Below are 27,336 nucleotides of genomic sequence, written 5' to 3' on the forward strand. Positions count from 1 at the left end.
ACTGTTGCAAACTATTTGGTCCCTGACTTGGTTGTATCAAGCAAGGTCTCAGCTGCAGGCAACAACAGCAGAGGTTTACCAATTGCAAATTTAGAGCAGCAAATTTTGCCAGTCATTATCTATCTATCTATCTATCTTATCTTATCTTATTATTATCTATATAATACTAAAACTCTGCGGTCCAACATTCCGTATGTATGTATGTATATGTGTATGTACGGAAGATTACTTACAAACCCTACTCCTCCTAGACGGTACACCAAAGCGCTACGATTTTTGTACCGCCGTATTCACCATTAACCTGGGCAACTATTGTAAGTACTTTCGTTCAAATTGAAGCTACCTTTTTAAAGCTAGAGAGATATTAAAGTTTAAATTTTCATTTCTAACCCTTTTCTTCAAGGGGCTACATTTGTTTCCAAAAGTTTACAGAAAAGGATTTAGTTTTCAGCAAGGATTTAGTTTTCAGCTTGTGACGGCGGCTACATTGTTTCGAAAAGCTTCCAAGAAGTCTTTTTTGTTATTGCAAGTCAAGTCAAGTCAAGTCAAGTCACTTTTATTTGTATAGCACATTTAAAAACAACCCACGTTGACCAAAGTACTGCACATCTGATTAGGAAAAAAAAAAAAAACATCTTGGAGAGTAAGAGTGGGGCTGGGGGAGGAGAGAATGGGGGGTGTGGGGACGGGCCCAACGGGCCCTCCCCAACGGGCACACTTGGAGAGTAAGGGTGGGGCTGGGGGAGGAGAGAATGGGGGGTGTGGGGACGGGCCCAACGGGCCCTCTTTTCTAGTATAATACTAAAACTCTGCGTTCGTATGTATGTGTGTATGTGTGTATGTACGGAAGATTACGAAGTTTAACTTACAAACCCTACTCCTCCAAGACGGTACACCAAAGCGCTACGATTTTTGTACCGCCGTATTCACCATTAACCTGGGCAACTATTGTAAGTACTTTCGTTCAAATTGAAGCTACCTTTTTAAAGCTAGAGAGATATTAAAGTTTAAATTTTCATTTCTAACCCTTTTCTTCAAGGGGCTACATTTGTTTCCAAAAGTTTCCAGAAAAGGATTTAGTTTTCAGCAAGGATTTAGTTTTCAGCTTGTGACGGCTACATTGTTTCGAAAAGCTTCCAAGAAGTCTTTTTTGTTATTGCAAGTCAAGTCAAGTCAAGTCAAGTCAGTTTTATTTGTATAGCACATTTAAAAACAACCCACGTTCACCAAAGTACTGCACATCTGATTAGGAAAAAAAAAAAAGACATCTGATTAGGAAAAAAAAAAAAAAATGAAGACTATAGTGGTCACTTGACATACACAGATCAGGAGGACGGGCCCAACGGGCACACTTGGAGAGTAAGAGTGGGGCTGGGGGAGGAGAGAATGGAGGGTGTGGGGACGGGCCCAACGGGCCCTCTTTTCTAGTCTATATACTAAAACTCTCATGTTTGTTTGTTTCTGAACTACAGCCAAAACAGTACACGATAGCGCGACAGTTAGGCCCACCTTACTCACCGTTGTCCTTTTGGTGCTAATGGAAGAAGTTTCAGTTAAATCGGTGTTATATTTTTAGTTATTCACATTTTTAAGTTTAAATCTATCTCCTATGGAGGGGGGGTGGAGGGAGAATAAGGGGGGGTTGGAGAGGGGGAGGATAAGGGGGGGTTGAGGGGTTTGGATGGGGGAGGGAGAGTGGAGAGGGTGCTGCACCAATGCGGGAGAAGTTTGGTCTAGTTTTTTTTTTTAAACCCTCCTTCCCACAGAGGGCATCCATTCTCACTTGCTGATCAGAGGCCAGGTTGTGCAATGTTTACATTTGGAAATTCTTAATGTTGCACTTGATAGCCTTTTTAAATCCATTTCTTTGGACAATGCAGTCCATTTCACCTGGATTTTTATCCCAACTCTGACGATGAAAAACTTTCTCAGCCGTTCTGGACTATTTCCAAGTCTTCACACTGCTGGTACATTGGTTCGGCTGCACCCTCCCAGAACTCCCTGGGTTTTGCATCCAGTTTTGCTCTGGGAAACTGATGAATGGAGGTATCATTAAATACATCCAGATATCTAATGCTGTCAGGGAATGCTGCCTCTTCGGTCAATGCCAATATCTGTGCTATATAGTTAAGGTTTAAAACATCCAGGGCAAGTTTCTTGGTTATGCTTTGACAATAATGATGCATTCTTAATAGAAAATACAAACCACGTGCAAGATGTTTCACTGCAAACCCAGAGCTGTGGAGACTACCCACAATGAAGAAGGCCATTGGCCCAGAATTCTGCCTTGTCTAATCCAAACGCTCTGTAACCAGGTGCTTCAAATATTTATCTAATTACACCACAAACAGACTCGGTACTGAATCGGACACCATGATCCTCTCTTAACTCCTCTTTGGCTGAGTGACAATATTATCTTCATGATCCTTCTACAAAATTAAAAACAAAAGAATTTTTGATCTACCTGTGCAATTTAAAATAAAGATGGAAGTAAATAGGAGAAAATGAAATTTGCTATTTCTCCTCCAATGGTAAGTGTTTCTCATCATTGTTTAAATGAATAATCCAAACTGCTGGAGGTACTCAGTGGGTCAGGCAGCATCAGTGTAAGGAAATGGATGGATGACATTTCGAGTTGGGATCTTCAGACAAAAGATTGAAGATTCCAGTATCTGCAGTCTCTTGTGCCTCTAACAATTGCTTTGTATCTGGATAATATTCCAGCTGTACTTTCTGAAATATTTCCCACACCATTCGTCCTAACTGGATGTGAATAATTCTGTGGGAGGATTATTCTTGTGTTGAAGTTACTTAATACCAGTGTGTTATAGAATGGTAGATACTAAATTATTTACTTCAAGCTGGATCTACATGTCCACCTCCTGGCCATCTATGACGGTACAGACCATTCTTTCTTCACCAAAATACAACTTTACATTTGTCATCAGTTATTGTGAAATAAGATCAATGCTAATAAATTTCTGCTTCAATCTTCTGTACTCACTATGAAATCAGTGAAGGATACGTAACTGATGTACATGTAGTCTCTCTGTAGTACCCTGGCTGGCAACCTGGAATCCATTGAACAAAGATTAGTCCCAGCATTATTTTAATAATCTTCATTACCTTTTGCTCCAGAAATAAATGTAGCCCGTAATGGTTGCCAGGGGTCACTTAACCCACTGTGGCTAGATTTTTCAGTCATTTCTCTTCTTAATCCAAATTCTTCACTTGTGTTTCAAGTGGATCTATGAGTTTCAATCGATCCCCACTTTTCAAATCCCACCTTCTGAAGGATGAACAGTGTTCCCCTACCTCTCCTCTATCCCTTTAAAACTGTTTCCAATGAGAATGGTTTGGGCAAGTTGATGTGGTGACCAGTTTCTCCACAGAAGGTTGTTATAGAGAGCCTTTCCACAATGAACCATATAGAAGAGGGTCGGTCGGTTGATGGGTCGCTTTCCTTCCTAATACATTTACAAAGGAAAAATCCATTAATGTTACAGGATCAAGAATATATTAATTTGCTATTTAAATTATTGTGCTATTATTACATGCATTCAAATGCTAGTTAAAAAGCAAAATTTTAATTTTTGTCTGGCTTGAGCGAAATTGAAATCTGAGTGTCTCTCGCCTCATTTTCTGTGATCACCACCATCCCAGAGTCCTTCAGGAAACTCTTCTCCCATTCTGTAAACAATGGATCAAAGAGAAGGCAGCTCACTCGAGGGATCTGGTGGACACACGGAGGAAATGTTGAGAACGTTATAGAAAGATTCACAACGATGTACCGCGGCAAGTTTAGTGCAGCACACTGTTCTTGGTGATATTCATTGTCTGCACAGTGATGATAGAAACATAGAAAATAGGTGCAGGAGTAGGCCATTCGAGCCTGCACCGCCATTCAATATGATCATGGCTGATCATCCAGCTCAGTAACCTGTACCTGGCTTCTCTCCATACCCCCTGATCCCTTTAGCCATAAGGGCCACAACTAACTCCCTCTTAAATATAGCCAATGAACTGGCCTCAACTACCTTCTGCGGCAGAGAATTCCACAGACTCACCACTCTTTGTGTGAAGAAATGTTTTCTCATCTCGGTCCTAAAAGACTTCCCCCTTATCCTTAAGCTGTGACCCCTGGTTCTAGACTTCCCCAACATCGGGAACAATTTTCCCGCATCTAGCCTCTTCAACCCCTTAAGAATTTTATATGTTTCAATAAGATCCCCCCTCAGTCTTCTAAATTCCAGCGAGTATAAGCCCAGTCTATCCAGTCTTTCTTCATATGAAAGTCCTGCCATCCCAGGGATCAATCTGGTGAACCTTCTCTGTACTCCCTCTAAGGCTAGAATGTATTTCCTCAGATTAGAAGACCAAAACTGTACACAATACTCCAGGTGCGGTCTCACCAAGGCCCTGTACAACTGCAGCAGAACCTCCCTGCTCCTATACTCAAATCCTCTTGCTATGAATGCTAACATACCATTCGCTTTCTTCACTGCCTGCTGCACCTGCACGCTTGCTTTCAATGACTGGTGCACCATGACACCCAGGTCACGTTGCATCTCCCCTTTTCCTAATTGGCCACCATTCAGGTAATAAATACTCTGCTTTCCTGTTCTTGCCGCCAAAGTGGATAACCTCACATTTATCCACATTATATTGCATCTGCCATGCATTTGCCCACTCTCCTAATCTATCCAAGTCACTCTGCAGCCTCCTAGCATCCTCCTCGCAGCTAACACTGCCACCCAGCTTCGTGTCATCCGCAAACTTAGAGATGTTGCATTCAATTCCCTCGTCCAAATCATTAATATATATTGTAAATAACTGGGGGTCCCAGCACTGAGCCTTGCGGTACCCCACTAGTAACTGCCTGCCATTCCGAAAAGGACCCGTTTATTCCTACTCTTTGCTTCCTGTCCGCCAACCAATTCTCTATCCACCTCAACACTGAACCCCCAATACCGTGTGCTTTAAGTTTGTACCCCAATCTCCTATGTGGGACCTTGTCGAAGGCCTTCTGAAAGTCCAGATATAACACATCGACTGGTTCTCCCTTATCCACTCTACTAGTTACATCCTCGAAAAATTCTATAAGATTCGTCAGGCATGATTTGCCTTTCATAAATGGGCTTTTGCACAGTGATAATTACAGGGGTATGCATTCTGTTCCACCAGTTCTCAGAGAATCTCCAGCTCAAGCCCTCTGCGTTCTGTGCAACGGAGGAGGAGATCGGAGGGAGAGGCACACACCTACATAACTGCTGCCAACTGTAAATGCTTTCATCATAAACCCACGTGTAAAACAAAAGACGAGCTGATATTCCCATCACGTTTTTCAGGATCAGAAGCTGGGTTCCAAACAAAACTACCACTGAACTCTCCTGAAGTTCTTGCTTTGATGTCTTTCCCCTGCATCTTGAAATGTAGCTCTGATTTGGGCACAAGTTATCATGTACATCACCCCAATGACTTGCACAGTGACTTGTTTTCACACAATACTGGGCAACAGATTTACTTCTCTTATTTACTCCACCTTTGGCATCTTGCTATCCTTACCTGCAGAGTCTCGAGCAGCAGAAAGAGTAGGGCCAACTGATAGCGAGATGTAACCGAATCGGAAAAGTTTCCAATCCCGTAACATACTAAGTCGAGTGTGGTTTGACAAAGATCTATATCATCCTTCTGATCCTCCAGGACTTTGGCAGCTCCAACATCTGGTGAGCGAGTTGACGCTGGTGCCTTTGGAGTGGTGTGATATTTGTTTATCGCCCTCTGGACTGTTTCTGAAACCAAGTGCGACAGTCACCATGATGGAAGCATGGTTAAATGATCAAAAACATCGATAGTCTTACAACTCACCACAGCAAATGGCCCAGAATTCTGAACTCCGCAACTCCTCTCTGAAACAAAGTTCAATAGTTTGAATGCATTGGACGCTTTGATTATTTTAGTGATTGGCATCTTCAAAGGCAAGGCCAATGATGAGAAGTTCCACTCTCTGTATCTCTGATCACCATGAGTGTTAAATATAAACGTTTGTAAAAGATTGGGTAATTATTGATTGATTGATACAGCATGGAGACAGGCCGTTTGGCCCACCAACCTCACACCCACTATCGATCACCCGTTTACACTAGTTCTACATTTTCCTACTTTCAGGTCCACTCCTATTCACTAGAGGCAATTTACAATGGCCAATTAACCTACAAACTCACATATCTGTGGAACGTAGGAGGAAACCCACATGCTCACAGTGAGAACATGCAAACTCCACCTACACAGCACTCGAGGTCAGGATTGAACCTGTGTGTCTGGCGCTGTGGTTCTGCCAGCTACTCGACTATGCTGCCCAAAGTTCAGCTCACCTCCCCTCCCTGCTACTGTATTTATTGCCCTGGCTAATGAATGGCAGAATCCTACAGCCTTCATAACCACTTTATCCACCTCCACCCGCACCTTTCAAGGATAATAATAATAATAATAATAATAATATTCATTTATTGTCATTGCAACGAGTACAACGAAATTAAAAAATAGCCAATCCTGACGGTGCGTACAAACATATATGCAATAAATGCAAAAACAAATAAATACATAAATACAATTAAATACAATTATATTAAGTACAAGATTTTTTAACGGTGTTGCCTAGTGCTAAGGTACTTGTAACTAAGGTACCTCTGTTCCCACCCCTAGCATCCTACCACTTGTGGTGTATGTCCTGGCTCCACAGATAGTTCTAAAATGAATCACCTCACACCCATCTGACATTGCCAAGGCCATTTCACCAACACATGGCATTTCCTCCATAACTTTTGCGTTTTGTTTTGAAATGCCAAGACTTGCTTTGCTGCCGGTGCCATGTGGAGGAGGATGTTGAAGCACGATGGGCTTTACAGAGACTCACTGCAGGTTGCCCTTTGCTGCTGTGTGGGGTTCTGGATGCCCCGCACTGTGATGTGTCTGCACTCTGTCTCTGGCCCTCCCTCGGGCCCCCCTCTTGTCGGCACTCACTGGACAGGTGCTTCCTCCCGGGACACGCCCCGGTCCTTCCCCTCTCCTTGGCCTGACTGACTTACACCGTCTCCCGCACCCTGCGCCGGACCTTGTCCCCCTCACACACGGTTGGCCGTTCGGCCTTTCGCCCACCGGCCTCTCTCCGCTTCGCCCTCCGCCTGCCGACCGTTTCCCAGCCTCCGTGGGCCGGGCCGGCCGCCATCATGGGCTCGCAGTGGCCGAGTGTCCCCGGGTAACGCTCCCCTCGCACCCCCGCCTTGCGGGCGGAACCTTCGTCCGCGCCCCTTGTTTCCGCCGGTGGCAGCGGCGCGCCGGGCACTGACAAGATGGCGGGCGGGGTGTAGGGAGCGGGCGGCGGGGAGACAGCGAGACCCGGTCAGAGAGGGAGACAGCGAGCCCCGGCCCATCATTACGCCCCTCACCCTCTGCTCCCGCCTTGCCTCAGGCGTTGTTCACACACCGACTCCGTTGATCATCTATCGGGCTTAGAACCCGCACCAACGCCGGTGAGTGTGGCTGTTCCCGGCCGGGCCCCGCGATCCCCGTCCCCTCGCCGAACCGTGCCGTTCCCCGTCCCCACGCCGAGCCGTCCCCACGCCGAGCCGTCCCCTCGCCGCCCCCTCCTCTCGCCGCCCCGTTCCCCTGCCTCTCCGCTCTGTTCACCGAGACTTACCCACAGGCCCGATGTCGATGGCACATCTGTACGGGAAGGACGGCACCGACGATGAGGTGGAGATGGAACGATTTGAGATCTCGGACTGGGACCTGGAAAATGAGTTCAATCCGGACCGTGTCCGCTACAGGCAGACAAAGGAAGATGCGATCTACGGCATGTGGGCCGAGAACGACTCTGACGACGAGAGACCCAGTTTTGGGGGGAAACGGTAATTTTGTGATTCGTGACGTTGTCTTCTCAGCATCTGACTTGCTTTTCCTCGATGACCTTTCGCTCCTCTCGAAGCTGAATCTGGATGTTGAGCAAAACACACAGACAGTGCTGGAGGAACTCGCATCTGTGGAGAGGATGGACAGGCGATGTTTCAGGGCCGGGGGACCCACCATTTCTTTATTTTGTTGTATGGATACATCCCTGCTGGCAGCTTGGCATCCTACTCGACGACCACTGGTCAACATTTAGAACAGTAGAGCAAAAAAACAGGCCCTTTGGCCCACAATACCTGTGCCGAACATGGTACCACAACCATCGAAGGTATTTATTCACAAAATGCTGGAGTAACTCAGCAGGTCAGGCAGCATCTCGGGAGAGAAGGAATGGGTGACGTTTCGGGTCGAGACCCATCTTCAGACCCGTCTCGACCAGAAACGTCACCCATTCCTTCTCTCCCGAGATGCTGCCTGACCTGCTGAGTTACTCCAGCAGTTTGTGAATAAATACCTTCGATTTGTACCAGCATCTGCAGTACCACGACCATCGCTTATCTATCTGCTCATAGCCCTTATCCCTCCATTTTCTGCATACCCATATGCTTATCCAAAAATCTCTTAAGTGCCACTAATATCATATCTGATTCAACCACTACCCACCACAACGTGTTCCAGGCACTCGCCACCTTATATGTAAAAAATAACGCCTCACACATTTTCTTTAAACTTTACCTCTCTCACCTTTAAGCTATGCCCTCTAGTATTTGATTTTTCAAACCTGGGAAAAAGGTTCTGACTATTTAACTTATACATGCCTTATCATAATTTTATATACTTCTACAACGTCCAGTGTTCAGAGAAAACAAGCCAAGTCTGTCCAACCTTTCCCTGTAACTAATAGCCTGTAACTGTAACTGAGGGTATTTGTATAGGTAGTGGAAACACAACTGCAAATGCTGGTTAATATACAAAAGGACACAAAGTGCTGGAATAACTCAGCTGGTCAGGCAGCATCTCTAGAGAACATGGATAGCTGACATTTCAGTTCAAGACCCTTCTTCAGACTGACAGTTTGGACTGGGCCTGGAATGCAGGTGAATTGACGGCCCAGACCTGCTGGCGGCCGGGATCGGCAGAGTCAATGGTGGCAGCCCACGGGCGGCCGGAGTATAGGTAATGGGTGGCGATGGCAGAAGTGTCCAAGGAAGCTGTGGGCTGCCGGCGCAAGCCGGGGATGGCGTGGGCAGCCATCTATAGGTCAGTCCACTATAACCAAAATTCATTAAAAAAGTGATTTGTTAAAACAAGAGTTTACTGTATCTAGCTCAATAAAGAGTCAAGAGAGGAAACTAATAATTTCGCTGGTCAATAATCCTACAAAACCTGCAATTACACCTCTGCTCATTAGTCAAAAATACAGTAGATTTAATCATTGGGAGAAAGGCAGAACTTGTGTGGAACCTTCAGGTTTGTGTGTATTTGATGTTCCCCTCTGTCCCCACCTCCAGCAGTCACCCAACAGTACGTTGACGTTAACAATTGTGGTTAGCTTGTAATGGCTCTGATTTGAAATTTGTGCTCGTCATAGCTCCAAAGATTACTCAGCTCCGGTGAACTTCATCAGCGCTGGACTTCGTCGAACAACAGATGAGGAAAATAAAGAAGAGAACGATTCCGATGAATCTGATGAAGAGAAGGTTAAAAGAGAAGAATTTCAAAAAGAGTTTGCGCCAAAGAAATTAAAAACTGTAAGTGTTTGCCAGTGCGGGGGTATTGACTGGATGGGCTCTGGTCCATGTTGAAGCATATGGTCCATACCAAGGAGCTTCAGGAGAAACCAGAGCATTGTAGAAACAAGGAACTGAAGATGCTGGTTTATATCAAAGATAGACACAAAGTGCTGGAGTAACTCAGCAGATCAGGCAGCATCTCTGGGGAGAAAGGATGGGTAAAGTTTTGGGTCGAGACACTTCAGATGTTCCCAAACTGAAACGTTACCCATCCTTTTTCTCCAGGGATGCTGCTGACCCACTGAGTTACTCCAGCACTTAGTGACTATGTTTGGTTTTAACCAGACCAGTGAAGTAAATTTTGAAGAGTCTTTGAAGAATTTACAGTCACACCTTTATAAAGTGGCAGTAAAGCTTCATGCAGAAAGCTGGATAAACTGTAGGAAAGAACTGCAGATGCTGGTTTAAATCGAAGGTAGACACAAAATGCTGGAGTAACTCAGCGGAACAGGCAGCATCTATGGAGGGAAAGAATGGGTGATGTTTCGGGTCGAGACCCTTCTTCAGACTGATGACAGGGGAGTGGGCGGGACAGAGAGAGAATGTAGTCGGAGACAGTACGACTGGTGGGAGAACTGGGAAGGGGGAGGTGATGGAGAAAGAGGGAAAGCAAGGGCTATTTGAAGTTAGAGAGGTCAATGTTCATACCGCTGTGGTGTAAGCAACCCAAGCGAAATATGAGGTGCTGTTCTTCCAATTTGCGCTGGGCCTCACTCTGACAATGGAGGAGGCCCAGGACAGAAAGGTCAGATTGGGAACGGGAGGGGGAGTTAAAGTGCTGAGCAACCGGGAGATCAGGTAGGTTAAGGCGGACTGAGCAGATATGTTCAGTGAAACGATCGCTGAGCCTGTGCCTGGTCTCGCCGATGTACAGAAGTTGACACCTGAAGCAGCGGATACAGTAGATGAGGTTGGAGGAGGTGCAGGTGAACCTCTGCCTCACCTGAAAAGTCTGTTGGGGTCCTTCGATGGAGTCAAGGGGGGAGGTAAAGGGACAGGTGTTGCATCTCCTGCGGTTGCAGGGGAAAGTACCAGGGGAGGGGGTGGTTTCAGTGGGAAGGGACGAGTTGACCAGGGAGTTGCAGAGGGATAAACTGTTAGTTGAATGACAAAATGCTCTGTTTGAGGCTTTGTTTTGAGGTTAAAGGAGGCATGGACATGGAACTGGATGAGAAATCAGCACCAGAATAGTGGTGAACACGTCACCAAGCTGAGGGCGAATATAAACATTTCCTCGGGATTGGTGGAGGACTATCCCTCGTAATTGACAATCATTAACAAATTAATAGTATAAGCTAACAATTTCAAACTCTGGATAACACTTAAAGATACTGAATGACGTTGGTCCCTCAAGGATTGTTTACTTCCTTCCAGCCAGTTCTTAATCCAACATGATGTTATCTTTATTACTGAAGGATTTAGTTTGTAAAGGTGTCTTTGTGTTATATTTTACCAAAAGGATTTTAGAATTCTAAGCCAGTCTTGGTACTAGGTTTGTCATCTGCACAATCTTCGTTACTCCGTCCACCTAGTAATTATTTTGTATCCACAGGGTGGCTTTTTCAAATCTCATTCGAAAGGATTCACAGGAGGATATCGGACAAACCAGGAAATCGGCACCTGGGAAAAACACACAAAAGGGATTGGACAGAAGCTGTTACAGAAGATGGGTTACGTGCATGGGAGAGGACTTGGAAAGAATGCCCAAGGTAATGTCGTTTAAAGCATTAACTTTGTCAGTGAGATTCGCCTTGCCTCGCTTTGTGCTGAAGTGCTGGTCTTCCCATGAAGCTGGTATTACAGTGAACAATTTTAGAGTGGAACGTTTTAGCATCAGCTGAAAACCTATTCAGACATGACTCATTATTTAGTACTCCAGATAAGATACTGGCAACAGGACTGACATTTAAATTTCCAGGCAATACGGTTTTCAACTTGTCACCCATGTGTAAGGCCAGTAATGATAATAAATTTGTGCATAGATTGCTCTCTAGGAATTTTGGTTAATGCAACTCTACCTTGGGGCTTGATGCCAAGATGGGATAGATTTTGGAACTGAATACAACTTAATACAACTGAATACAACTTAAAATCAAACCTTTCCTCCAATTCGACGACACAGAAAAAATCATTCACGCTTTCATTTCCTCCCGCCTAGACTACTGCAACTCCCTATACACTGGGATCAGCCAATCTTCCCTGTCCCGCCTGCAACTGGTCCAAAACGCCGCAGCGAGACTGCTGACGGGTACCCGTAAAAGGGACCACATCACCCCGATTCTGGCCTCTCTCCACTGGCTCCCTGTACGGTACAGAATCAACTTCAAGCTCCTCCTATTCACGTATAAAGCCCTAAATGGACACTCCCCCCCCCCCACATCAAAAATCTTCTAACCCCCCCTCTCTAACTCCAGGTCCCTCAGGTCGGCCGACTTGGGGCTACTGACTATCCCGCGGTCTAGGCTTAAGCTCGGGTGACCGCGCTTTTGCGGTTGCAGCTCCTAGACTGTGGAACAGCATCCCTCTCCCCATCAGAACTGCCCCCTCCATCGACTCCTTTAAGTCCAGGCTCAAAACCTATTTCTACTCCCTAGCGTTTGAGGCTCATTGAGGAGGCGCTGTGAACTGTTTGCGTGCTACTGTACGTTTCATTTTTTTTCCCATTGGAACCTAATCAGATGTACAGCACTTTGGTCAACGTGGGTTGTTTTTAAATGTGCTATACAAATAAAATTGACTTGACTTGACTTGACTAAGCACCGGGATAAAAAGAAGCTCTGAATGACCCTGTTCCATCTTCTGCCTCTGTTTAGGAGATCAGTGTTAACATTGTATTATTGCGCAGGTATCGTGGCACCAATTGAGGCAAAGATGAGGAAAGGGAAAGGAGCAATCGGTGCTTATGGGTCTGAACGAACAGAGCAGTCGCTGAAAGACTTTCCCGTCGTCGACTCGGATGAGGATGCTGATGAGGTTTGGAATGATAAAGTTCTTGCCCTTTTATTTGCATGTATTTTAAATATCCCAGCTGTATCTACAGACCCCACAGAAGAACACCAGGCTGTCGTCTTCCAGAGCATTATTGATCTTATCACCTCTGGCAATCTTCTCTCCACAACCTCCACCCTTGTAGTTCCCCAGCCTTTTCCAATGTCCCTCATCTTCGTTAACTCCCCTGCCAGCCTTCTGCCCTCTCCGGAACTTTTTATTTCCATCTGTTGGTGTGTCATCAACCTTCTCCACTTCCCTTACCCACTACAATCTCACCTCCACTAAACGCACAGGCCTTCACTCACACAGCAACAATACCGATATCGTTAACAAACCTGCCAACAGGGGCGGTGTTGTAGTAGTCTGGCAGGCTGACTTCTACCGTGCAGAGGGAAGGTACCAGCTCATATCTAACCTTCATATCTACCCCTTCACCATGACCCCACAGACGAACACCAGGCCTTCATTCGCAGACTGTTACTGATCTCATCACCTCTGGCTATCTCCCCTCCACAGCCTTCAACCGTATGGTTCCCCAGCCCTGTACTGCTGTTTCTATCTCCTCAAAATCCACAAACTGGACTGCCCTGGCAAAGCCATTGTTACTGCCTGCTCCTGCCCCACAGAATAAGAAGAGTCCTAACCCGAAACATCATCTATCTATGTTTTCCAGAGATGCTGCCTGACCTGCTGAGTTACTCCAGCACTTTGTGTCTTTCTTCGTAAACCAGCATCTGCAGTTTCTTGTATCTCCAGCTCTTTTCCACCCCTTCCCAATCTGAAGGTTCTTGGTGAGGATGGATCAGTAACAATTCCTAGTTTGGGTCTCTGTCACAGGGAACACAGGGATATTGCTTTGTGACTTCTCCCCGGATCAATGTTAACTTCATTGAACTGATGCTCTGAACTTGTAGCTGTTTTAGGGTCTGAAAAATGAGAGTCTGTTAGTGTGTAATGACAGCTGCTGGACTAACTAACTGTTTGTGTGAAGGAGTTCCTGAAGGAAATGAGCCAGTGGCGAAAGGATTCCACAGGTGGAAAGAAGAAACCGAAGTACAACTACAAAACGGTGGAGGAGCTGAAGGCAAAGGGAACAACAAGTCTGGGCAGGAAAATGGCTGCACCGCAGACTGAACTGTCACAAGTCAAGGTGTGTTGGGAAAGCCTTCCCTTCAAACGTAATAAGTTATAACTTTTAGCAGGCAATTATGAATTATTTCATACCTGCCCTTTAAAGCAGCTCTCAGGCATTCATCCAGGTAGGTCGATAATTGACAGGCAGAGTAAAGCCATATCATAAATAGAATTTATGAAACTATTGATAGAGTTACATAAAAAGTGTTGGTCTGCAAAATGCTGACGTCGGCTGAATAATCAATAGAATCCATCGAGCTTTACCATGAGTGATTGTCAACTTCAAGTGTAGTAAGTAGAAATTCATTTTTATTTTCTGGTTGTTTCTGTATTACAACTCGTACCGTGTCCGACATTTTGTGCATCATGCTCAGTAAGAATTCCCTGCTTAATTTTCACGTTTCTCTCCAGGATACTCTGCGTGCATAGTCAAGTAGAATGCACGGGCCAAACCTTGGAAACTGAGTTTTGATGAGAAAAAGAGTAACGAATTTTGTGAACCTACTAAACTTGTAGTCTGTATTCATCCTGCTACAGTAGGGAGAGGATATACCCTGTATTTATTTTCTGGGATTTTAAATGTGCATGTAAGAACCTAGACGTTCCATGAAATAATTTTTAAACTCTTTAAATGCAGATGTGACCTCCTTCCCCACTTGTACCATCCAGCATCTTTCCGCCCTGGGTCAATGAGAACAATATCAGAGGAAATCTGAAATTCCCACTCTCAAAATAACGACCCTACACATTACTTGCCATACATTATTACACAAAACTTCAAACATTTTTATTAAGAAGGATTGTTATGTAAATCAGCAAACTTCATCAAACCTTATTTGCCATGGGGACCTTTTTAAAAATGTTTTTCCCCCATGTCCGAGTGGAACTTTTAAGAGCCAGACCAGCTCAAGAAACAAACACCATAATTGTTCTTCAGATCCCAACTTACATTTGCAATGAGATCAGTTAGTTTTAAAAACTGACTCTGCCATTTGTTCTTTGTCTTGTGTTTCTTCTAGAAGTGTGAATGACTGATGATAGACAGTCTATAGTTCGGCTTTCTTATTAGTGACACAACCCTGATAGTATAACCACATGCCAGAGAGGAGATGTTTGCAGAGTGAAGTCGCAGCTGACTCGTGCTGCAGTGCTGTGATATGTTGACAGCAGATGGCACAGCACCTGTTGCAAAAAGTGTTCCCTGAATTTTTCCATTTGTCAGCTTAAAATAATGCGATGCAGAAAGGTGGTGGTATTTCCAATTTCCTATACTAGTGTGCTAGTGCACAAGGGCAGGGCTGGGCTGGGAGGTGGGGGTTAACAGCAGGGGAATCTACTCTCATATGCGAAATCACAAATTGTGCTCCAAGGTCTAGACTACCTATAGGATATGTCAAAGCTCATAAATCAACTTGCTTTAATGATTCTTTCGAATGCTTTCCATGTGCCCGGGATATAAATGCTTTCAGAATTCTATTCTTCCAGTTCTTCCTGGCGGGGAGATTTGCTAAGGTAATTGCGGAGACTTTAAACTAGTACGGTTGGGGGGAGGGACTCAAACACAGATAGCTAATAGGCAGTGTGTGAGGCAGGAGGCAGAAAAGGGAAACACTCAGACCCAATATGTAGGAGAGAAAGAAGTGAAAAGAAATAAACTGAGAATAAGAAATGATGGGTCCCTTAAATGTGTATATTTTAATGCTAGGAGCATTGTAAGAAAGGTGGATGAGCTTAGAGCCTGGATTGACATCTGGAAGTATGATGTTGTGGCGATCAGTGAAACATGGTTGCAGGAGGGTTGCGATTGGCAATTAAATATTCCAGGATTTCATTGTTTCAGATGTGATAGAATCGGAGGGGCAAGAGGTGGGGGTGTGGCATTGCTTGTCAGGGAGGATATCACAGCAGTGCTTTGGCAGGACAGACTAGAAGGCTCGATTAGGGAGGCTGTTTGGGTGGAACTCAGAAATTAGAAAGGTTTAGCAACACTTATAGGGGTGTATTATAGACCGCCAAATAGGTAACGAGAATTGGAAGAGCAAATATGTAAGGAGATAGCAGATATTAGTAGTAAGCACAGAGTAGTGATTGTGGGTGATTTCAAGTTTCCGTATATAGACTGGGAATCACATGTGTGCAGGATAGTTTTTTGCAGCAATACGTAGAGGTGCCTACCAGAGAAGGGGCAGTGTTGGACCTCCTGTTAGGAAATGAGACGGGTCAGGTGACGGAGGTATGTGTTGAGGAGCACTTTGGGTCTAGTGATCACAATGCCATTAGTTTCAATATCATTATGGAGAAGGTCAAATCTGGACCAAGGGTTGAGATTTTGGATTGGAGAAAGGCTAATTTTGAGGAGATGAGAAAGGGTTTATAATAGAGAAATGGAGGATATTTAAAGGTGAAATTTTGAGAGTACAGAGTCTTTATGTCCCTGTTCGGTGGAAAGGAAAGAATAATAATTTGAAAGAGCCGTGGTTTTCCAGGGAAATTGGACACTTGGTTCGGAAAAAGAGGGAGATATACAATAAATATAAGCGGCAGGGAGTAAATAAGGTTCTTGAGGAATATAAAGAATGTAAAAGGAATCTTAAGAAGGAAATTAGAAAAGCGAAAAAAAGATATGAGGCTGCTTTGGCAAGTAATGTAAAAGTAAACCCCAAGGGGTTCTACAGATATGTCAATAGCAAAAGGATAGTGAGGGATAAAATTGGTCCATTAGAGAGTCAGAGTGGACAGCTATGTGCTGAGCCGGAAGAAATGGGGGAGATATTAAACAATTTATTTTCTTCGGTATTCACCGAGGAGAAGGATATTGAATTATGTGAGGTAAGCGAAACAAGTAGAGTAGTGATGGAAATTATGAGGATTAAAGAAGAGGAGGTACGGACACTTTTGAAAAATATAAAAGTGGATAAGTCTCCAGGTCCTGATAGGATATTCCCTAGGACATTGAGGGAAGTTAGTGCAGAAATAGCAGGGGCTATGACGGAAATATTTCAAACGTCATTAGAAACGGGGATGGTGCCGGAAGATTGGCGCATTGCGCATGTTGTGCCTTTGTTTAAAAAAGGTTCTAAAAATAAACCTAGCAATTATAGACCTATTAGTTTGACGTCTGTGGTGGGAAAATTAATGGAAAAGATACTTAGGGACAATATATATAATTATTTGGACAAACAAGGCCTGATTAGAAACAGTCAACATGGATTTATGCCTGGAAGGTCATGTTTGACTAATCTTCTTGAATTTTTTGAAGAGGTTACCAGGGAAATTGATAAGGGCAAGGCTGTGGATGTTGTCTATATGGACTTCAGTAAGGCATTTGACAAGGTTCCACATGGAAGGTTGATTAAGGAGGTTAAATCGTTGGGTATTAATAGTGAGGTTGCAAGATGGATTCAACAATGGCTGAATGGGAGATACCAGAGGGTAATGGTTGACAATTGTATGTCAGGTTGGAGGCCAGTGTCTAGTGGAGTGCCCCAGGGATCTGTGTTGGGTCCACTGTTGTTTGTCATTTACATTAATGATCTGGATGATGGTGTGGCAAATTGGATTAGTAAATATGCAGATGATACTAAGATAGGTGGTGTAGTTAGTAATGAAGTAGAGTTTCAAAGTCTACAGAGAGACTTGGGCCTTTTGGAAGGGTGGGCTGAAAGATGGCAGATGGAGTTTAATGCTGATAAGTGTGAGGTGCTGCATTTTGGTAGGACAAATCAAAATAGGACGTACAGGGTAAATGGTAGGGAATTGAGGAATGCAGTGGAACAGAGGGATCTGGGAATAACTGTGCATTGTTCCCTGAAGGTGGAATCTCATGTGGATAGGGTGGTGAAGAAGGCATTTGGTATGCTTGCCTTTATAAATCAGAGTATCGAGTATAGAAGTTGGGATGTGATGTTGAAATTGTACAGGGCATTGGTGAGGCCGAATCTGGAGTATGGTGTGCAGTTCTGGTCGCCAAATTATAGGAAAGATGTCGACAAAATGGAGAGGGTACAGAGGAGATTTACTAGAATGTTGCCTGGGTTTCAGCACTTAAGCTACAGAGAGAGGTTGAACAGGTTGGGTCTTTATTCTTTGGAGCGTAGAAGGTTGAAGGGGGACTTGATAGAGGTTTTAAAAATTTTGAGAGGGACGGACAGAGTTGACGTGGGTAGGCTTTTCCCTTTGAGAGTGGGGAAGATTCCAACAAGGGGACATAGCTTCAGAATTGAGGGACAAAAGTTTAGGGGTAACATGAGGGGTAACTTCTTTACTCAGAGGGTGGTGGCTGTATGGGATGGGCTTCCGGTGGAAGTGGTGGAGGCTGGCTCGATTTTATTATTTAAGAGTAAATTGGATAGGTATATGGATAGGAGGGGATTGGAGGGTTATGGTCTGAGTGCAGGTAGATGAGACTAGGTCAGGGAGAGTGGTCGGCGTGGACTGGAAGGGCCGAACGGGCCTGTTTCCGTGCTGTAGTTGTTATATAGTTATATGGTTACTGAACTGAACAAAAAGTTGAAGTTGTGCTGTGCTCATACGTGCAGCATTTAACTACTATGAGAAATGTTGACTGTTTCCAAGGTGGCCATAATTACTCAAATGTGCCCAAAACTTGGAGTTGGCTGGAGCTAAACCAAAATTTGAACAAATCTGCTGTTAGTGTTGTTAACTACTGAGACTTATCAACTGATCTGTTCTAAAACTACAATTTGCAGATTGGAACGATTTAAACATGGTGGGCATCTTCTAACAACTAGAACTCGTTATCTGCGGGAGTACACCAGCGAATAACTAAACTTGGCCGGTCAAACTATTATTAGTTGGGTAATGTTCCATTGAAATTGAGTACTGTAACACTGTGACATGTTTCATTCACCGTGCAGGTTATAGACATGACGGGAAAGGAACAGAAAGTTTATTACAGTTACAGCCAGTTAACTCAGAAGCACGACATTCCTGACGATGTGCAGTCACTGGGCAAAGATGCCAAGTCAGAGGGGTTCTCCCTCCCAGAGCTGGAGCACAACCTGGAGCTGCTGATCGAGATGACGGAGCAGGAAATCATCCAGAATGATCGGCAGCTGCAGTATGAGAAGGACATGGTAGTCAACATCTCCCACGAGAACGAGAAGCTCTCTGAGATCCTAGAGCACGAGGGGAAGATCATTGACAAGCTCAGCCACATCCTGCAGATCGTGGAGGATTGCGAGGAGAGACTGCAGCCCAACTGCGAAAACCCATTGACATTGGACGAATGTGCAAACATTTTTGAAATGTTGCAGGAGAAATATTTTGAAGAGTATAAGATGTTTGACCTGGCGGAACTCTCCATTGCCGTTGTATTTCCACTGCTGAGAGAATACTTTAAGGCCTGGAATCCTTTGCAGGTACAGACTAACAGCATAGAATTGAATGACCTTGATGCATTTAATGGAGATGGGTCATGCAAACTGGGACAGAATGCAGGTTTGGTGTCCTCTGTGCCTCTAGGCTTCTCAATTCTGATAGCTGTCTCCTGACTCCTGTTGGCAAATTCCATTAACTCTGATTTCCTTGAAGACGTGCTAATGTAAATGCATTAAAAGTTAATGACAATAACTGGGGTCAGGTGTGGTTCCAGCAGAGAAGTGTTGGGTTATGTAGTATACCGGGCAAACACAGTCCCAAACTGTTTGTCACTGAGCCCAGACTTTGCATGTCCATTTCTGTACACAGTCACTGTGGATCAGCCATGATCACATTGAATGGCGGTGCTGGCTCGAAGGGCCGAATGGCCTCCTCCTGCACCTATTGTCTATTGACTAAGGATGGGAGGGTCAGTTCATCCCTAACCAACTGGGCATAAAATGGGTATAAAAAATGAGTTAACAGTTTTTTCCCTTCATTTAGGATAACCTGTATGGTTTGGAGGTCATGTCTAAGTGGCGGAATCTTCTGGAACGAGATCAACTGCAACATGGAGGTTGTGACATGTTATCTATGGATCCCTTCCACAGGTAAAAATAAAAGAATTGGAAAAGAAACCTATATTTTGGAACAAATTTGCATCCCGAGTCTCAAGCAGACATCGTGCATACCTCATTTCAGCTTGTTTCATCAGTGTGAAGAGATGTCCCGACTTGAAACATCACCTGTCCATGTCCTCCACAGATGCTGCCTCACCCGCTGAGTTCCCCCAGCACTTTGTGTTTTTCTCAAGATTCCCACATCAGCAGTCGCTCGTATCTCCTCGTTTCAACTTTTTTCAGGCTTTAATTCATTGAGGTCAAGAGTTCCAGGGAGCACTGTTCCTCAAATGTATGTAGATCAGAGCATCCTTTGTTTGGTTCACTACTCTGTGCTGAATACAGCTGGGCCGAAGAAAAATTGGTGTTTTTCTTCCTAGGACATTGCAAAAGCGGAGCAACGGACATTTCTCTCAACACTTTTAACATATGTTCACATCAAAGTGGAGCTTCCATCAGCAGGCCCAGTCTTATAAACAGAATCCGTGCCATTTGCTGTGGAGTAGAGTTACAGAATTACCATATTCCCATCTCGGAGAGGTTGTGAATAGCCTGCGTCTGACTTGAAAATAAAGTTTAAATCCAATTGATTGATTGGCGAGATACTTTAAAATGAGAGGGGCAGATCAAGATGCTCATAGTTTAACTTACAATGACTTACATATGTTATGCTTATAAATGAGACAACCTGAAATTCTTGTAGATCTCATTGGCTGCATTCCTGATTAATGAAACATAACACCGTGAAACTCCTTTTACTGCTTGTGGCATTGACAGTGCAAAGGAGAAAGTTAAAAGCTACCAGAAGATCAGCATTTCGAGTTGGTGACTAGGAAATCAAATACAGAGTGAACCCCTGCTTATACAGTCACATCTTATTCTGTTCCTCATTGCCTGTCAATTATTTTTTTACAATATGTAGCCCAGATCCTCATGGAGCAAAACTTCCTTGATGCTTGAACTGTTTAAAATGTAATGAGTTAGTCTGTAAGTTCATGGGCAGGCCAGCAATTTTAAGTGCACATTCCACTGATAACTGGTGCTTTGATTGTCATACCATTTGGCTCTGGAACCAAATCTCTGGAGTTGATCAAAGCGCAACTCTCATTGTATCGGACACCTGTGCTTCAATCTTTGTTTTAAAACATTGTCAAGTGAGCTTTGCTTCCACCTTACTCTGACTTGTTTTAAAATTGTTATCCTTTTTCCCATATTTGACACAGAGTGTAGTATATGTATGAGTGAACGAAAGAATGAGCAGGGAAGGAAAGAGCTGAAAATATGTTAATATTGGGAACCTGACAATGAATAATTTCAGTTTGTTGGAAAATGAGGCACTAAATGAACTTTTCTTACGTCTTACTCGCCTTTCTGCCTCCTCAAATGTTCAGGTTAATGTGGGAGGTGTGGATGCCGTCCACACGTAACATTGTGGCCCAGTGGCTGCCCAGGAATTGTGCTCCCATGGTTGATTTCTTGGAGAACTGGATGCCTGTGATCCCTCTTTGGATATTGGACAATATTCTTGAACAATTGGTTTTTCCGAAACTACAGCGTGAGGTGAGAGCCTTTTCTTGTTATTATAGGTCTGGTAGTTTTCAATCTGCTAAATTCTGTTTCATTGATGTTTAATTATTAGAAAACACTCTTGTATAATTTAGAACTTTTTCATTGAGTTTATCAACATCTAGATTAATAGCTACGTGAAGAGATAGAAACTGAAAAATGAGATACAAAGACGTAGACCATTGGGTGTAACGACGACCATGTCGCTAATCAGGTGAATGTAAAGTAAACGAGCAGGCAAAGAAAATACTGATACATCAAAACTGAGGGAATGGAAATTAAATGGGAATAATAGGAAGGGTTTGTGCAGGAGGGAATAAAAGAGTCATGGGATTGGAAGATTCAAACCAAAACAGTTCCGCAAAAGGGGAAACGTTCAAAAATGGGGGTCCTGATTCACAGATCTGAGGATGCAGCATTGTTTACAGGGACTGATCAGCACCAAGGTATGAGATGGAACCAGTATGGGCAGAGGAGGGACAGAGGTTTATGAAATCAGTTGTGCTGCACGCTATTTGATAAACAGCAGTTGAGAAAGAAGAAACACAAGAACATCATTAACCACAGCCTAATGTGCTTATCTACACAATCTTTGGCATTCTTTTTAGGTTGAAAACTGGAATCCCTTGACGGACACAGTCCCGATCCATGCCTGGATCCACCCCTGGCTGCCTCTAATGCAGATGCGCCTTGAGCCACTATATTCCCCCATCCGCAATAAGCTTTCCAATGCATTGCAGAAGTGGCATCCCAGCGACTCGTCCGCAAAACTGATCCTGTTGCCCTGGAAAGATGTGTTTACACCAGGATCCTGGGAAGCCTTCATGGTTAAAAATATTGTTCCAAAATTAGGTGAGAAATAGCTGAATATAATTTATATTGGAGCAGGAAAAAAAAATCTGTTTTGTTTTCGTCCCTTTTCTAAAGGAGTTAGTTCAAGGTGCTGTACCAATCCTAGTTACCTTTCAGTACTTCAGTCAGATTTATTGACATTCATTTGAGAGCCACAAGTGAGGTTTTAGCAGCTCATTTGATATCACAATTAAGATATTTTTTGTTCTGACCCCTCGTTAGAAATGCAGCATTCCTTTTCTTTTTTGACTATTTTTTGAACTTTTAAGCCTGCTTTTACAGGAGGAAATGTCGATCCCTCCTCGTGTTTGATGATGTAATCAACTAAAACATGATTCTTGTTCTCAGGAAGACCTGTCTACACATGATCCCAGCATTTAGCAATCTCCTTGCCTTCTGGGGCCAGCTCTACCTTGAACTTAAGATCTTCGTGCCTTCATATCCCTTCATGACCGTACCCATCCATGCAATCTCCATCAGCCCGACATCTCTTAAATTGTACTCTCCTCACATTTTAGCTTCTTGTTTATCGCTGCTATTGTTCTGCCTTTCATGATTATTTATGTCTTTGGCTGCCCAGAGCTAAACTCCACAATTCCACCCTCTGACTTTCTACCACTCTCATGCACTTTCCTTTAAAATGGTCTTTAAAATCTACCTTTATAATCCACCTTTTGGCCACCTATTCTTTTGTTCGTTTACGTGGCTCAGAGTCTGATTTTATCTGATAGTCACTCCCACAAAATTCTTTGGTCATTTTATTGTTACTGTTTTCTTATCTATATCTATTTCTCTTTTAATGTGCTGCTTGATCGAGCAGTGCAGAATATAACAAACTGCTGCATGAAGAAAAATTATCCTCCTCTCCCTGCTGTTCTCATTAATTTCTCTATCATCATTCTCTGGTTACTGATGCTTGGTTTGTTTCATAGAATGTAGAAAAATACAGCACAGGAACCGGCCTACAATGTGCCGAACATGATGCCAAGATAAACTAATCTCCTCTGCCTGAACATGATCTATATCTCCCCCATTCCCTACATATCCATGTGTCTATCTAAAAGCCTCTTGGACATCATTACTGTATCTGCCTTCATTGCTACTCCTGGCACCATGTTCTGGGCATCCACTTGTGTAAACAAAAAACTTTCCCCGTACATCTCCTTTAAACCTTGCCCCTCTTACCAAAAGCTATGCCCTCTAGTCTTTGACATTTTCATGGGGGTGTTGTTAAACATTTAAGAAGCAACAAACTCATATCTATACGGTTGTTCTCCCTGTGATCACGTGAGATTTTTCTGGGTGCTCCGGTTTCCTCCCACATCCTAAAGACATATGGTGCAGGGTACAAGACTGGGACGACATGGAACTAGTGTACAGTTAATCGTTAGTCGGCGGTGGGCCAAAGGGCTTGTTTCCATACTGTATCTCAAAACTAAATTAAACAAATAATCTCCAAAGAAATTATTGAATTAAAAGAAAACACAATTAATGTGGTTTTGAAAAGAGTGAGACTTTGATTACTGCTCGATCGTGAAGAGAGAATGCCTCATGAATGTCTGTTTCTGACCCCTGACAGGAATGTGTGTGTCTGAGTTTGTAATCAATCCCCACCAGCAGCACATGGACGCCTTCCACTGGGTGATGGACTGGGAGGACATGATCTCACCATCGGGCCTCATCGGATTGCTTGAGAAAAATTTCTTTGGAAAGTGGTTGCAGGTACTGTCGAACGAAGGGATTTAGCTGACAATTAAACATTCTTGACTCTTGAAGACTCGTAATGATCAAATTAATATCTGTTATATTCTTGCTTATATTTTATCTTTATGATTACTACTGTTGGCAACATTATTGTACTTTGTTGTCGAATGTTGGGAATAGGTAGAGTTTGATCCTTTGCAATTAGGTGAAGCAACAAATGTATTTTACAATAAATAAGTTGTAACTGAAAATGTTACCTTTTTTTGCAACTTGTAATATGCCATCCTTATTCTGTGGTGAATTTCCTCGATTTACAGGTGCTGTGCTCGTGGCTCAGTAACAGCCCAAATTATGAAGAGATCACAAAATGGTACCTGGGCTGGAAGTCCATGTTCTCGGACCAGGTCCTGGCCCACCCGACCATCAAAGAGAAGTTTAATGAAGCCCTGGACATCATGAACCGCGCTGTCACCTCCACAGTTGGTAAGAGATTCTTCATTTTATCTTATCTGGGACTCTTCCAAAAGGTGGGAGATGTAAATGGATGGAAAGGGAAGGAAAAAGAATGAAATTCAGAGTGGAAACTGAAAGGCAAGTGCAGCAAACAGTTGAAAGGAAAAATAAGTTTTTAAACAGAAATTGTGAATGTTTTGGAATCATTTGAATGCAAAATATTTAAAGTCTGAACCTCGGGACCTCCCAATATGTTTCTGAGTTAATGAAGTAATTAAAAAGTGTGGTTAATGCAGGAAACACTTGCCAAAGCTCGCACAAAGCTCTAAAGACAGCAGTATTGAATCAGTAAAGCCTTTCCATGGGAAAATAGGTCCTTTATTTCCTTTGAACAGCATTAGTGCAGGCTTCAAAGGGCATTGAGCAATTGAAAATTGGTTCACACTTGCCGGGCTTGGACTGTTTATGCAGAGGGGAGGTTTGCTGAGGGAATGTTTCATTTTAATTGGAAGCTTCTTACAAAAATGGTCCAACCATATCCTGTCGCCACAGATTGAGTGCTCCCAACCCCATTACCCTTTCAACACCACTTTACGTTAATCCTGTGCAAAACCCTGCTCTCCTGCTGCTGTACTGGACACCTGCCACAAGCCCCTGCCTTGCCCCTCCAACTGTTGCAGCTGCTCCCTGAGAACCGGCCAGCTCCAAGCACAGGCATCGCTGGAAATTGGCAACATGCACTCATCCCCTGAGCACCCGATCTCATGGTCTCTCTGATAACCTACCAGATGTGATGGGGACAGCTGTCCCCACCTTTGTTTGGGTGTGCGGTCCTCCCTGCCCAGAAATCATGATGACAGCTCAATGGCCAAGGACCGCAGCTGTGAATAACAGTTTAATAAGGTTACCAATGAATTATTATATATTCAAATATATTATTATGAAATAAGATGATCAAATCTTGGATACCAGTTATTCTCCCTATTCCCCGTTGACTTGGTGGCTCAAGTTGTAGGGTGTCAACTGTACAGTGTTTTTCAGCTATCACCTCATAAGTCGGCGTTTGCCCGTAAAATGCACTTAATCCAAATGCCATTTATTGCCTGCAGAATGCAGACTTTCCTTCACTGTTTTGCCTCCAAACAGGTGGCTACATGCAGCCAGGAGCTCGAGAAAACATTGCCTACCTGACCCACACAGAACGCCGGAGGGACTTCCAGTACGAGGCCATGCAGGAGCGGCGTGAGGCTGAGAACATGGCTCACCGCGGCATCGGAGTCACGTCAACCTCCATCCCCATAAACTTCAAGGACCTGATCCAGGCCAAGGCTGAAGAGCACAACATTGTCTTCATGCCTTTGATGGGCAAACGTCATGAGGGGAAACAGCTCTACACCTTTGGGCGGATCATCATCTACATTGACAGAGGGGTTGTGTTTGTACAGGGAGAGAAGACTTGGGTGCCAACGTCACTTCAGAGCCTCATTGATATGGCTAAGTAATATGAAGAGGAGACGTTCTGTTCTCTTGTTGCAGTGACTGCAGCTGTGTAAGAATTTCACCCGTTTATGGGCTGTGATGTGACAGGAGACTCTCACAGTGCAGACAGATCTTCACTGTACTCTTTCCTTTGGCTCTAGGTCCCCAAGTGAAATCAATACTGATTCCAGCATTTGGTTCTTATTCAGTCCCCCTATGTTGTAGTATTTTGTTAAACAAGAAATGCTATGTTAATTTTAATAACCTGTTTTCTATGAACAATTTGCCCAGGTTTCCAAAGTCAGAATGGTATTGATTTTGATGTTTTGGTCTCAGTTCCGCAGTCCGATGCTGAACTGACAAATATCAATAAACCAGAGTCCATTGACTATGTTACACGATACAGTCCATCTCTGCGCATCAGAAACCATGCTGATGCAACACTCTTGTCTTTGGCAATTAGTTTGCATTGTTTTTGACATTTGTTCTCCCGAGGGTACGCACTGAAGTGAAATATAAATGAGGTGGATAGATCGTGCTTTGGGCCAGTTTCATCCAACCATTCACCTGTTGATCTTGTCTGTTTCTCTCGGTCTCACAGGCAGGTAAACCAATCTTATTCCCAGAGACACCAGTTGTTGACGAAATGGATCATTGATAAACGGGATGATAGTTGCAGTCTGTGGTTAGAACCTTACAGTGTGACCCTGCCCTTCTCTAGGGTGGGATCGATATATGAACCATGCCTGAATTCAGATAGGATCACAGAGTAATTTATCATTGTACAGTTTTTTATTAAATACATGATCTGCATAAGAAATAATGTAAACCTTGTGTGCCATTGATATGTAAAGAGTGTCACATTTTTCTCATTAGTGCGCTGGGAACAGATCTCAGCAGATAAACATCGTGCATCACACAAGCACTAATTTGAGGGCAAGAGACGAAAGTTGTCACTGCCCTCAAATTTTACCCTTGATATGATGGCATCTACTGATTACAAGGGTACAGGAATTTTCAACCTAAAAAGTTTAATCGGCATTTACGATGAGCTTGCAGTGAACCTCTAGACTATTTGCAGCTTTCTGACTTGTGAAAGACTTGATTAAACACATCTTTTGGAGCCAGAGTGGGTCATTGATTCACTTCAACCTGTTCATTCACTGATATCCTGGGTAATCCATCACCTCACTCGGTACCCCTTAATATCTTTGGTTAAAACAAAATTAGTCCATCTCTTTAATTAATATTTGACATGGCATCATTTATCCTGTTCAAAAGAGTATTCTGAACTTGTATCAGGTTTTCTGTGTTAAGGCATTTTCCACATTTACACCTGAAAGGCCTGCCTTTATATTTTAGTCTCTGTTCCCTGGTTTTGCATCCTCAGGACTTTCCTCTCAGTCCCTTCTAACATCATTGTAAATTTCAATCAAATTAGCCTTCAACCGTATAAA

At 43.7% G+C, this 27,336-nt stretch overlaps 2 protein-coding genes across 2 annotated transcripts; one reads left to right on the forward strand and one right to left on the reverse strand.

Annotated features, from left to right (window-relative positions):
• Positions 1-607: 607 nt before the first annotated feature.
• Positions 608-7,289, reverse strand: srrd (SRR1 domain containing). The gene is made up of 7 exons (XM_078421473.1): positions 7,089-7,289; positions 5,869-5,909; positions 5,566-5,792; positions 3,635-3,733; positions 3,316-3,467; positions 3,026-3,071; positions 608-2,114 (listed from the first exon to the last, which is right to left on the reverse strand). Exons 1-7 carry the CDS (start codon positions 7,229-7,231, stop codon positions 1,929-1,931), a joined length of 894 nt encoding a protein of 297 aa, XP_078277599.1. The 5' UTR covers positions 7,232-7,289; the 3' UTR covers positions 608-1,928.
• On the forward strand, positions 7,068-27,289 carry tfip11 (tuftelin interacting protein 11). The gene is made up of 13 exons (XM_078421472.1): positions 7,068-7,532; positions 7,706-7,910; positions 9,500-9,659; positions 11,254-11,410; positions 12,547-12,674; positions 13,684-13,842; positions 18,704-19,207; positions 19,710-19,816; positions 21,217-21,385; positions 22,000-22,243; positions 23,823-23,965; positions 24,265-24,430; positions 25,547-27,289. Exons 2-13 carry the CDS (start codon positions 7,711-7,713, stop codon positions 25,900-25,902), a joined length of 2,493 nt encoding a protein of 830 aa, XP_078277598.1. The 5' UTR covers positions 7,068-7,532; positions 7,706-7,710; the 3' UTR covers positions 25,903-27,289.
• The last annotated feature ends 47 nt before the right edge of the window (positions 27,290-27,336 follow it).

The sequence above is a fragment of the Rhinoraja longicauda genome, chromosome 25 (genome assembly GCF_053455715.1).
Source record: "Rhinoraja longicauda isolate Sanriku21f chromosome 25, sRhiLon1.1, whole genome shotgun sequence".
NCBI classification, from domain to species: domain Eukaryota; kingdom Metazoa; phylum Chordata; class Chondrichthyes; order Rajiformes; family Arhynchobatidae; genus Rhinoraja; species Rhinoraja longicauda.

Bases quoted from the DNA above. Each gene is read 5' to 3' on its own strand.
- srrd (XM_078421473.1), bottom strand. From the start codon at position 7,231: ATGATGGCGGCCGGCCCGGCCCACGGAGGCTGGGAAACGGTCGGCAGG. The intron at 5,793-5,868 runs GTGAGTTGTAAG...ACTTGGTTTCAG, and splicing joins ATTCTGGGCCATTTGCTGTG to AAACAGTCCAGAGGGCGATA. The intron at 2,115-3,025 runs GTATCCTTCACT...TATATAGCACAG, and splicing joins ACTACATGTACATCAGTTAC to ATATTGGCATTGACCGAAGA.
- tfip11 (XM_078421472.1), top strand. From the start codon at position 7,711: ATGTCGATGGCACATCTGTACGGGAAGGACGGCACCGACGATGAGGTG. The intron at 7,911-9,499 runs GTAATTTTGTGA...TGCTCGTCATAG, and splicing joins CCCAGTTTTGGGGGGAAACG to CTCCAAAGATTACTCAGCTC. The intron at 12,675-13,683 runs GTTTGGAATGAT...GTTTGTGTGAAG, and splicing joins CGGATGAGGATGCTGATGAG to GAGTTCCTGAAGGAAATGAG.